General features: G+C 36.3%; 1 protein-coding gene across 4 annotated transcripts in view; it reads left to right on the forward strand.

Annotated features, from left to right (window-relative positions):
* The window catches only part of Pot1 (protection of telomeres 1), a 63,053-nt gene extending 50,610 nt beyond the window's left edge, over positions 1-12,443 (forward strand). For all 4 annotated transcript variants that reach the window (XM_076913637.1, XM_076913638.1, XM_034518801.2 and 1 more), the window contains 7 exons: positions 2,006-2,162; positions 3,755-3,960; positions 4,612-4,747; positions 7,049-7,137; positions 8,983-9,074; positions 10,618-10,723; positions 11,736-12,443. In XM_076913637.1, the coding sequence (XP_076769752.1) occupies positions 2,006-2,162; positions 3,755-3,960; positions 4,612-4,747; positions 7,049-7,137; positions 8,983-9,074; positions 10,618-10,723; positions 11,736-11,848 (899 nt within the window). In that variant the 3' untranslated portion in view covers positions 11,849-12,443. The remainder of the gene's footprint in view (positions 1-2,005; positions 2,163-3,754; positions 3,961-4,611; positions 4,748-7,048; positions 7,138-8,982; positions 9,075-10,617; positions 10,724-11,735) is intronic.
* Positions 12,444-12,658: the final 215 nt, after the last annotated feature.

The following is a 12,658-nucleotide window of genomic DNA, read 5'->3' on the forward strand; positions in this document are numbered from 1 at the left end:
AGTAAAGAAATTCTCAGTTAATAGAAAATACCGAATCTGGAACAATGTGATTATCCAATGTTAAGGGTGGGTTAGAATTCACTGAGTAAAACTGCATTGGAAGAATGCAGGTTGCTAATAAAAATTAATGAACTGTGATTAAATGGAAAACGGTTAAAAGATGAAATGCCACGTCCTAAATGAAAAAAAATATTTAAAAATTCACCATTTTGCAAACATGAAGCTAAATTTTGGTTTACTTGTGAACAATCAGTTGGATTCTAAATGTTTGATAAAGAGTAATGTGGTTACCCCTTTTTAGCTGCTCCCTTAACTAATTGCTAAGTTGGAAATTAGTTCAGAGTAGAGTAAGACTGAACATCCTTTACTCACCAGCTTCTCTCCCCTGGAGGGGAAGCTCCTCTCTAATGGACCTCTTCTCAAAATGTATGAAGAACCAATATGACACAGGAGCTTCTGTGCCAAAACTATATGTCTGAATCTGAGTGCAAGAAAATACTAGGCATACCCAAATGGTGCTTACTCAGCAAAGTGAGTTTCTCATTCTCAAGTCCGTGTCATGAAGTGAACACAGATAGACTGGGGGCCATTTCAAGGTAGAATGTGAGCACATGAAAGACAAATACTTTGAATTGTCAAGACTAGAGCAGAAAGGTCTAATCAGTTGGAAAGATTTAAGTATCTGGTAATGGTATAATAGTATTAAATCCAAGTTGATTATCTTTGAGACAGTTACTATGAAACAGCTATTTGAGACAGCTATTTCCATGAAATGAATTCTTTTCATAAAATACTGAAGTGTTAGGAAGACTGGAAGCTGCTCTCAATAATTCAGTTACAAAATTTTAAGGAGAGAGACAGATAAATGTAGATGCAGAGACTAGTGTATGACAGTTGGTGGATTTTTTTTGAAGCTTATTCAGGACATCTTATTGCTCTCACAATTTTTACTTAAGTTTGAAACTTAAACGAAGTTCAAATATTTTAAAAGATTGCCTCAAAGGTGAAGTGAGGCATGTATTCATTTTACTTCAAATTTGATCAGATCTGTACAACATGGGTGTTTCACACGAGCACTTAGCCACTTACCACAGGAAAGGAAGTTGTATTCCTTGAAGGAAGGCTTTGTTGCATTAGAGCTATGTTCAGAAGCATTTTCCTGACTAAGGTTTGTAGGCTTGGGGAAGTGTTACCCTCTGAGTTAGATAGTCTAAGAGCTGAGTCAGAGCTGTTGCATTAAACTGCATAAGGTCGACTCATTTCAACTATCCCAACCTTGCAGTTTCCTATTTCCCAGGCATTTCCTCCTACTGTTCTTTTCTTCTATTGTTAACTCTGATTGATCCCCTCTCCCACAGCCTCCTTTTCTCCTCTATTGCCCCTTTCTGCTTATGAAATGAATCCATTTTCTTTCACACACTGCATGACTGTGATAATTGAATTCTCCTAATCACCATTTCTCTTCTCACATTCTGACTCCTTAAGTAAGAGGGTTCAATAAAGTCTTGAATTTGAGATAGCCAGGACAAGAGCCTATGTGGCAGTTATTTTTTTATTTAGCAAATATATTTTGTTAATGTTTGATGAAATCCGGTTGGCATGTAAGCTGTGGCCTAATGAATTGTCTGAGAGGTTGACAGTGAACTGATTGACACTTTATACAGGTGATGTTCATTTTCTTGTTAAAATGGTCTGTCAAGTTTCCTATGAGTTCATGGAAATTTCTATTACTTCTATATTAAAATACATAAGCAGATAGTATTTAATGGTATAAAGATACATAAGCACATTGTATATAATTAAATTCCCCCTTGTTCCAGGTACTCAGCATCTATTTATGTTTAATGAGTACCTACTGTGTACCTGGCCCAGTGTCCATCTAGAAACAGTAACTGTAGCTGAGATTGATTTTATAGTAAATCTTTGCTTCAGGAGAATTCATGCCAGATGTAGCTAAGACTCCCGAACATTAGTTATTTTGATTTAATGTAAAAATTCTTTACAGTACTTACAGATCACCAGTATTTAGAGAAAACACCATTGTGTGCCATTTTGAAGCAAAAAGCTCCTCAACAATATAGAATCCGTGCCAAACTGAGATCATATTTGCCCAGAAGACTTTTCCAGTCTGTTAAACTTCTTTGTCCTAAATGTCATTCATTGTAAGTATTTCCCAAAATGAAAACAAGCAAAAAACGTTCTCATGTCATGTTGTTTATTATTTATATATATGCATGCCCATATGTGTGTATGGTTGCCTGTTTGTATATGTGAAGTTTTAAGTCCTAAAATAAGTAAATTATGATTTGATTAATTTATAGTATTTTAAAAGAATGCTGATGACTAAAGGGAGAGTACTAAATTCATCCAAAGCTCCTTCTGTGTAGTAATAAGAAATAAAATAGAGTCTATTTGTGGGCTTAAAGTTCAAGGTTTAGTAGGTTTGCTACATATAATTGAAAATCTTTTGTCATGCTGAATAATGGTAATGGAATAAGTACAATGTCTTTCTTACAGACACTAGTTATTATATGAATATATAAATATATAGGATTTTTATAATCTTATCAATACGAATTCATCACAAAACATGTTTATATAATGAATTTTATCTCCTGTTATCTTTCTAATAGAATGTATTCTCTTCCCTTGAAATATAGAAAATGGTATTTTGGAAAATACAGAGAGTGCTTGAAAATCTACATGGGGCTAGCATCCATCAAGCTAAAGCACTAGTGCAGTATCATGTATAAAACACACCCATACATGTATACATGATTTGTGTGATTGCATGTTATCTGTTAATGTATCTCTAGAATAATGCATGTTTTTCTTACAAAATCTAAGATTATAGTATTTTGGAGAAATTTCATCCTTAAATCCAAAGAATCTGTTTTCTAGCCACATGATCTTGAACTCGAAATTGTGATTATGCTATAGAAATAAAGCATCTTATTGAGTGTAAGAGATTACCTGAAGTTCCAAGTAGCTGGTGACAGAATTAGGACAAGCCCTTAGACCTTTTGATTCTAAGCCATGCCATTTGTACTCCATGAACATTTGTGACATATGAATTATTAATTACTAAAGATGAATGAAGTTAATATGTTTTAAAGTAAGTACCCTGTAACGGGGAGAGTACCTGGGGTGAAGACAGAGCTACTTGTACAGCTGTCTACCAGTAGATTAGTATTGGCAGTAACTGTAACCTGGGATGCTGAACCAAGCATGCACCAAGGAGACAGGACAACAGGTGAAGATGCCTGCTAACATAGCCTGTTGACCTGAGAACCCACATGATAGGAGACTGTCGTCTGACTTTACACATACACCATGACATGTGTTCATCAACACAGATTCAATCTATCTCCCCACTTATGACACAGATTTCCCTTGCCATACAATGTTGAGCATCTATTGAATAAAATCCATTAAATCTGAAAAATGAATTATCTTCTAAATTTAGGAGATCATAGCTGATTTAATCTGCATATGAAATATTTTTAAAATGTTTTTCTGCATTCACTTGCTTTATGTATATGTGTGTTTTACCTGCATGTGTGTATGTATACCATGGATATGTCTGGCCCCCACAGAATTCAGAACTAGAATATGGTTGGTTTCATGGCTTCATATAGGTGCTGGGAAGTGAACCTGGGTTTTATGCAGGAGTAGCAACTTTTAACAGTGAGTAACCCTTAAGACGTTTTTTTTTACTTGAATAATTCTGATTCTTCATTATCAATAATTTTAGGCAAGAAGTTCCACATGAGGATAATTTGGATAAAATTTTGCAAGATGCTGCAACTGAAGCTCCAAACATCAAGCTGAAAGATAAATCATTTTATGATTCAAAAGTCTGGACCACTGAAGGCCAGGGAGGACGGCAGGTCGCTGTTCATTTTGTGAAAAATGATAACATTCTCCCACTTTCAAGTGAATGTCTAATTTTGATAGAAGGTAAGATACTTGTTATTAGGTTTTTAGAATATTGTTTGCAAATTGATCGTGTTAACTATGCACGCATATGTTATGGGCACATAGTAAAATACTGTTAGTTTAAATTCCCCAAGATTGTACATCAGCTAGATTTAAATATGTGTGACCAAACACATTTACCTGAATTGTACATTGTCAATTTATGAAAACTTGCATGTATCTACCTTGTTGAATGTCTGTCTGTGATCTTGTCAGATTTGAGCAGATGTGGCTGAATAATAATGTAGTAGAACGGCTGGTTGCTTATGTGCAGCTGATGTAGTCTTGGCCTCTGGATGTCACTGTTGTTTCATAAAAATAGAATGAACGTCCTTTACTAATACCTAAGTCAAGGGAAAGAGCCTTGAGAAGCCATGATAATGACAACTTTAAAAGAACGGAATTATGCTTTTTTTTTTTATTTTCTGGGTTTTTAATCTAATTTTTGTGTAAGAGGTTTTTTGTTCTGTTTTGTTTCATTTTATTTTATTTTTTGTCCGCTGAGTTTAAGTTTTCTAAATTTACAACTTCCTTTGTTATTATTTGTAGCTCATGTGTTACTTATATCTCACATATTGCTACAGTTATATTTGTGTTATTGAAAAATTAATTAATTAATTAATCAATTTAAAGGAGGAAGGCTCTGTGAAATTGCTAAACTGTCCAGCAAGTTCCACAGTTTGATCCCTGTGAGGTCCGGCCCTGAGGATCTGGAGCTCCTCGACCTGTCAGCCCCATTCCTCATACAGGGAAAGGTGCATCACTATGGGTATGTGGTCAGCTCAAGATCTGGGGTTACAACTATGTCTTTGTGGTTTATCCACCGCGCTGCTGTGGATACTTAGGAAGTATTTTCTTCCTGGTACTTACTTGTACCAGTTGTAGTTAAAAACAGTTCCTGAGCTGTAATGATTGTGTTAGAATTGTACGGATGCAATACAGGTTCAATAAACTCTTCTTTACATGTTGACTTTTAATCCTTTCCAGTCAAGTGGTGTGTAGCACAACACTCCTGTGCTAGGGAGAGATAGCAAATTCAGAATCTGAGTGGACAACAGGATTATGTGCTGGATGCTATATTCATTAGGTTAGATGTATTGATATAGCACCATTGTGAGTTCAAGAGCACCCATACTAAATTTTTCTTGAATAGTTCTATTCTAGAACACATATATACACACACATATATACATACTCTGTGTATGCATGGTAAATCACAGTGGATATAAGACTAAGTATTTTCTTCCTCAGTCGTAGCCTACGTTTTTGATTTTTTTTTTTTGTTTGTTTTTTGGGTTTTTTTCATAAGAATTAAGTTGCTACCTAAAGGGACAGTTCAGGGTTGCAAATCCAGTAAATGAATTATACAGCTGCTGAGCTAGCACCTTGCAGAGTCACTGCCACTGAAAACTGGCAAAGAGTATGAGGTCTGCAGAGTCTGACCTGGAAGGAAGAAGAGTAAAGCACTTTGTATGCTGCTGACGAAACAGTCACCCTGACAACATGCCATTTTGAGAAGCCTTTTCTGCAGCCTAGATAGATCTTGTCATCTCATCTTTCCGCCCTGTTTCCCTTTTCTTCTCCTAAGGTGTAGCATCAGCTAGTAATTATTACTAATCAAACAAAATTTTGATTTTCATCATAAAATTACTTTCTGCTGTTATCATAGCTACCTGATTGTTGTTCTTAGAGTGACCAGTGAGCCTTCCCCTTTGTTTTGTTTCATACCCAATAAACTGAAACCTTTAGCAATGAAGTAAAATCAATTATTAACTATTTTTGCTTTAAAGCACCCAGTGTCTTCATATCTTTAAACCTTCTGTAAGACTTATATGACACTTAGTTGAAACATCAAAGCCCATCATATTCTGTGCTCCTCTTAATATGAGCCACTAACTTGCCTTATCATTGTCTACGATTAGTGAATAATTTTCACTCCATTGTGTTTCTATTATTACTGTATATAAAGAAATATGTATAATTTGTTGATTAAATGATATGCCTAAAAACAGTCACCCTTGTATTTTTCAATTTTTAAGTGAAAAGTAGTATTGAATTTACTTCTAAGCATCTTTTTTTTATGTCTCATAGACATTCGATCATGCCTAATAAAGTAGAATTACTTATCCTTAAAATAGATTAATATATAAGGAGAGCAAATTGTATGAAACAATGTTCAATCTTATGTGTTAGATGGTTACTGACTATCAGGCATCATATAGTATATGACAGTCATAATATAGATTCTGAATATGGGCTTACTAAAAACAAGATTTTTCCTAAAATTTTAAATGTTCTCACCTTTCATTCAGAATAATTTTTTCTTACTGTTTTGGTAAGGCTGTGGCCATCAGATATTGCTATTAGAGCCATAAATTCAGCAGAGTTCCTACAACTTCTCTACTGACTCTTTTTGTTTTAACAAGAAAACTCATTGCCAAATTTATGATTTGATCTAAAGCCCAATTCCTGATTCTCAACATAAAAGTTCTATTCCCAAGCCCATTGTCTTAGTTACTGTTTTGTTACTGTGAAGAGACACCACAACCAAGGAAACCTATGAAAGAAAGCACTGAGTTTCGGGCTTGCTTACAGTTTCAATGGCTGAGTTCATGACCTTCACAGTGGGGAGCATGTCAGGAGGAAGGCAGGCATGGTGCAGGAGCAGGAGCTAAGGACTCCCATTTGCCTGCAAGTTGGAGTTAGAAAGAGTAAGAATGGGCCTGGTGTGGGCTTGTGATACCTCAATGCCCACACCTAGTAACACACCTTCTTCAGCAAGGTATAAAATCCAAGATTTCCTTCAAAGTCCGCCAAGATGGATCCAAACTTTCAACCATATGAGGCTAGGGGGCCTTTCTCATTCAAGCCACCACACCCGCAGTATCTCTGGTTGCTTTTATGTAGAAAGTCATTTATAATTCTCTTTTGACACAAACATCCTACAGTATAGACAGTGTTATGTTGTTCTTTTTAATAACTGACTTTCACATACTTGTATAGGATTTGATAATTAGATGAATTTGATTATATATGTAAATATTTACTGTTTTTCACTTCTTCATTTCAGATGTAAACAGTGTTCAAGCTTGAAACCTATACAAAACCTAAATTCCCTTCTTAATAAAGGACCATGGATTCCTTCCTCTGTGGCAGAAGGTTAGATAAATTGCTATGTTATATAATTTCAATTCTCCCTATCATCTCACGTATTCTTTAATATTTATTGATAATTTTTGGCAGGACTAGCCTAACTTCACTAAGTTGAAATCTGTTTACAATAATTGTATTGAAAATGAGGACTGAATGTTTAGATTGCTTGTGAATATTTCCAAGCATCATAATCACATTCATATTTTAATACTTGCTCATTTGTTTTCCATGTAATCATTGATGCCAAGCACAGGTCCCGAGCAAATCTTTCAGACTCTTATCTCAGCATTGGAAGAGATGTTGAGATGACTGTTACATTCCTCCCAAGTCTTTAGCCCAGGGAAAGGAGTCTTTATCTCTTACATACACAACTGACCACCTAGCCCATGTTTACAGCTCCTAGGACCAGGGCAATTTTAAACAGTTCTTGATATTGAAGCCAAGTCTTATCCCAAGTTACATGGACAATGTCCTGTCTACTAGAATTATTAAGTGTGTGTATCTATTAATCTTCTCTAAGGAAAACACTCTAGGTTTAGCAGTATCTCTTGTGCCTCCATTGAGTTTATATTTTAAAGCCAGTTCTCTCCCTCCTTTTATCACTTTACCTCATTCCTTCCTACTTTGTCTTCTCCATAAGCATTCCACTTGGCCAAATCTCTTCTCAGAATTTATCTTTCAAAGACATTGACAGCTGTAGGTATCGTTTGGGCAACTCAGAATATTTTTGTTAAACTGATCACCCAGATTCTTTCTGCTAGACCGGAATTTTGTTATATAAAATATTTTGTATAAATGTATGTGTACTTGTGTGGGGAGGGGTTGCTTTTTATATTTAGCTTTGTGATATGACTATGTCATATCCTGCAGTCCAGTGAGATGCCATGTTACACTGAACTGGGTAATCACCTTTTGCATTTCTCAGCATAGTTTCTAAGTGAAACATTTTTGTTTCAGCATAACCTCTTGGGGCCTTTTGAAGCCCCAAATACTGTTCCTCTTTTATTGCTATTGAATACTAAAATTCTGTCTGTTGCCAATTTATTCTTCTGACTTGTCTGCCTGCTTAATTAATTCTCCTACTGGTGTGTGGGCTGTGTGGATGGAAGCTAATATAACATTCCATACATCTATGTAGTTTCTTCGGCTTTTCAATAAAAGGATCTTCACCCTAATGGCAAATTCTCATGTGATTTGGTGTATCTAATTCATTTATTCTTCTTCTTCCTAGCAAATTATAGAATCCCAGATTCTAACAGTTTTGTTCTTTCAGCCAAATAACATTTCCTAAAAAAACAAATTTTCAATCCTCATTATACAAATAGGGATGAACTAGGAAAAACACTGCATTTTCCTTTTTAGAACACTCTAATTTTAATTTGACTTTTCATACTATTAAACATCCAGGCGGTGGTGGTGCACGCCTTTAATCCCAGCACTTGGGAGGCAGAGGCAGGTGGATTTCTGAGTTCGAGGCCAGCCTGGTCTATAGAGTGAGTTCCAGGACAGCCAGGGCTACACAGAGAAACCCTGTCTCGAAAAAACCAAAAACAACAACAACAAAAAAAAAACAAACAAGCAAAAAAAAAAAAAACAACAAAAAAAAGAATGCAATGTGTTACAATCAAATATTAAGATACAATTGCTTACATCATGAGACTACCCCTATATAAATACATTGGCCTGCTTCATGAATTTAACAAATTGATACTGGAGCAGACAGTTCCTAAGTACACATTGCTTTCTCTGTAAATGCTCTTAATGAACACCGTTTGCAGCTGCATGATGGAGTTCATCTTATAACAATGACGAGTTGCCTGCCTTCCGTAATGTGCTCTTTCCCTTCTCCAGTCCTGGGCATTGTGCCGCTGCAGTATGTGTTTGTTATGATTTTCACTCTGGATGACGGAACAGGAGTATTGGACGCTTACCTCAAGGATTCTGTGAGTAACAGAACTGCTAAAGATACTTCTCTAAAATTTTATACTTAAATTTTTTATATATTCATACTTCTTAGTTTTACTTCAGTGTAAATTATTGAAAACTTTTGAAGACTAAAACTTAGTTTCTCTGTATTTTGTTTTTAAAAGGATTTAAAATAACTTATTTAAAGTAGACAAAATATAACCACATAAATCTAATATTATATCTTTGCCTTTGATTTTTATTATAAATCAGATTTAAAAAAATGTAAACCTGAGGAGTCAAAGTTTGAGGCGTTATTCTCCCTTTCACACAGAAGTTCTGCTACTAGGAAGCAGACAGTTAGCCACACTGCAGTCCTCCCACTGTGCTTTGTAAGCTTCCACAGGTTCATCTAAAGGAAATGAAGTCACTTGATACACAGGTACTGTTGTCTAAGCTGTAGAGAAGCTGAGCAACTGTGACACTCATAGTTGCCGGTTGACTAGTCCTCGAGGCCACCCTTAGCTTTTATCATCAGTCAGAGCCTGTTATTTCCCTGTGCTGTATGGAGTAGTCGTGACAATGAGGAGAGATTAACTTAGGCCCTGATGTGACTTGTCATATGTGTCTTCATAACTGACTGCCCGTGTGGCTGATGACTCTCTTCCTGAGGTAAGGCTAATGACGCATGTCCCATACTTTTCCACCTCAGATGACACTGTTAGATGTTCCAGAGTAGCCCATAGTTCTAGTAGGCATAGTCAAGTCACTGGCTCTCAAAGTGCATGAAACACTAAAAGCTAAGAGGACGACCATCCATTGACTAGGGTAACAGGTTTTCTCATTTATGTGTGTGTGGTGGTGGGTGGGGGTGGTTAACGTACATAAATTGCAAAACAATCCAAGTTAAGGTTAAGAGATTTTCTTCTTCTGTTTCCACCATTTCATCCATCCACTTATTAAATGAATATTTACAGGCAGCTGCTGTGTGTCTTGTGTGTTGAACATAGAATAAATAGTTAGCAAAGCAAGAAAACTTTCTTCTCTGGAACCTCAATTAGAAGAGGACAAAAATAAATGTTTGTCTTCTTAATGTTAAACTCTATCATACCTCACGCTAGCTTTACTTTCCAGGGTACAATCACCGTCAGTATTTCTGCGGGATCTGTGTCTGAGTGCATCTCCAAGCTGTTTTACCAGTAAAGCAGTGAATCAGGTTTTAACTTTGACAAGTATTCCAGTTTATAGATTCCATAACCTTAAGAGACTAATGAAGACATTACGTCATTTTAGCAAATTTGATGTTGAAATTTTGTGCATTGAAGCTTTTCTTTTTTATTTATACCTTTATTTTTATTATATAAATGTTTTGTCTCTATGTATGTCAGTTCCCCATGTGTGTGCATGGTCGCTGTGGAGGTCAGAAGAGGATATCAGACCCCCTGGAACAGGAGTTATGGGTGGCTCTAACCTGAGCCCTCTGCTAAAGGAGACAGTGCTCTTAATCCCTGAGGCATTTCTCCAACCCCACATTGAAATTCTTTTCAGAAAATTAATATTTCCTGTGTTTATCATTTTTAGGAAAACTTTTTCAAGATCCCAGCATCGGAAATCTTAACTGATGACAACCTTCAGAGGAGTCTGGAAACAATCATGGATATGATGTGTACCCCAGGAATAAAAGTTGGTAGGTAGTAATTAAGAGATCTCTTCCATTCCTTCTTCTGTCCCTACCCCCTCCCTACCTCCCACCTCCCTCTTTTTTCTTGGAAAAATACCTAGCATGTTTCAAATCTGTAGCCTGTGATTTCAACAGAATGATTAGGTTGTGAAAAATAACTGTTACCTATGTTTTGACGAGATAGTGGCTGAGATAACAAAAATAAAGGAGTTTCAAAACAGTTTGAAATATACTTAAAACATAGCAGTTTTGGTCACAGTACATTTGACTCTGATTTTACACATAGAGCATACAGATATTGAAGCTGTAATTATACAAAGTAGATGTAATTTCTACAAGAAGTGTGTCCTGAAAATAATTTGTATTTATCTTGTTTGACTTATTGATGAGTTTTCTTTTTCATGTTAATGGACTTCAGAATTTTCAATTCTTACTTTGCAAAATTTATGAGCTTTAGTTGTCTCTGCACAAACACTGGCTGGTCAACATGCTCCTGCCCAGGCAAAGTTGTACCAGTTATAACTGCCACCGTGTCCTTCTGTGGCCAGGGATTCTGTTTCTCCACGATGTATAGGTCCAGCAGCAATGCATAGAAATGTCTCACATTTTACCTTGGCTGACTTTAGAGCTGTACCAGATGCTGTTCAGACTGTCCTGAGCCTTCTGTTGATGCTAGAAATGAGTCTGAACTATTTTCAGAGTGTAGAGATAGCTCCACTGCTGCCAGTATTGTGGGGGACCATAGCTGCTTCCTACAGGGCTGGTCACATATTAACACTCAGGCTGATCCACTTCTTTCTAACTCATCAAGGAAAAGTCAGGGGAGGCCACTAAGCAGTCAGCACTGAAAGGTGGGAGTGTGGCTGAGGTGGGAGTGTGACAGCGGTCTCTACTGTTGGATGTTCTATATTCCCAATCACGTTCATCTGTTTCTGGGGGACGGGGGGAATTAAAATTAGTCAGCATTACCAATCCTGTGATTAGTTCATGTCTAAATGAAGTTTCTTTTGGTCTGCAGATGCATACCCATGGCTAGAGTGCCTCATCAAGTCCTACAATGTCACTGTCGGAACAGAGCAGCGAATTTGCTACCAGATTTTTGACACCACAGTTGCTGAAGATGTTGTATAATGCTACTGTTCAGTGCAGTGCGTATGGGATTTTATAGTTTTAGAAAATGTCATGACTCTCTGAGCTTCTCAGAAGACACTTTGCTATTGTTAAAAAGTATTATATCCATTTTCACTATTTCATCATTTATACAGAAAAATATTTTATTGTTATTTATGCTGTCTTGCGAACATGTCAAAAATTACTTGTTGCTTATCATGTCCTGGGCTGTACAAAATGAGGCAGCACTGACGGGGAGAGACCAGGCTTTCTTGGCTCTTGTTTATAAAACACTTGGAGCTAACACTTCTGTGCTGTTTGATGTTTTTATGTACAGAAGAATCCACTTAGCAACTTCTGAAAGAATTCTCTCTCTGCTTCCACACCTGAGTCTCAGGTTAACTGAGTGCTGGTTGAACAAATGCTAGTCTTGGTGAGCCTGAGTGTACTAAAAGGAGGCTTTGCTTTCAGAAGACATGACAGAATGTTATGTCTGGATGCTCATTTTAGAGTAAATGTATCTCTTTGAAGCAAAGAGTATGTTTGACTTTCTACTTCTCTCTGGATTACTAGACGTTATTTCATTCCATACCAGCTAATAAAGTGATGAAATTTATGATTTTTTTTGTGAATTAGTGAATCATCTGTATTTTATCTTTTTCCATAGTCTTATGTAAAACATTCCCACATTGCATTATTGAGGTGTTACCACAATTGAATGTTCTGCATTGTGTTCAACAGTGTTTATTAATTTACATGCTTTTTTGAAAAACTATTTTGTACATTATAGTTTGATCACATTTTCTCCTCCTTAACATCTTCCAGATACTT

This window comes from Arvicanthis niloticus, chromosome 15 (assembly GCF_011762505.2).
Source record: "Arvicanthis niloticus isolate mArvNil1 chromosome 15, mArvNil1.pat.X, whole genome shotgun sequence".
Classification (NCBI taxonomy): domain Eukaryota; kingdom Metazoa; phylum Chordata; class Mammalia; order Rodentia; family Muridae; genus Arvicanthis; species Arvicanthis niloticus.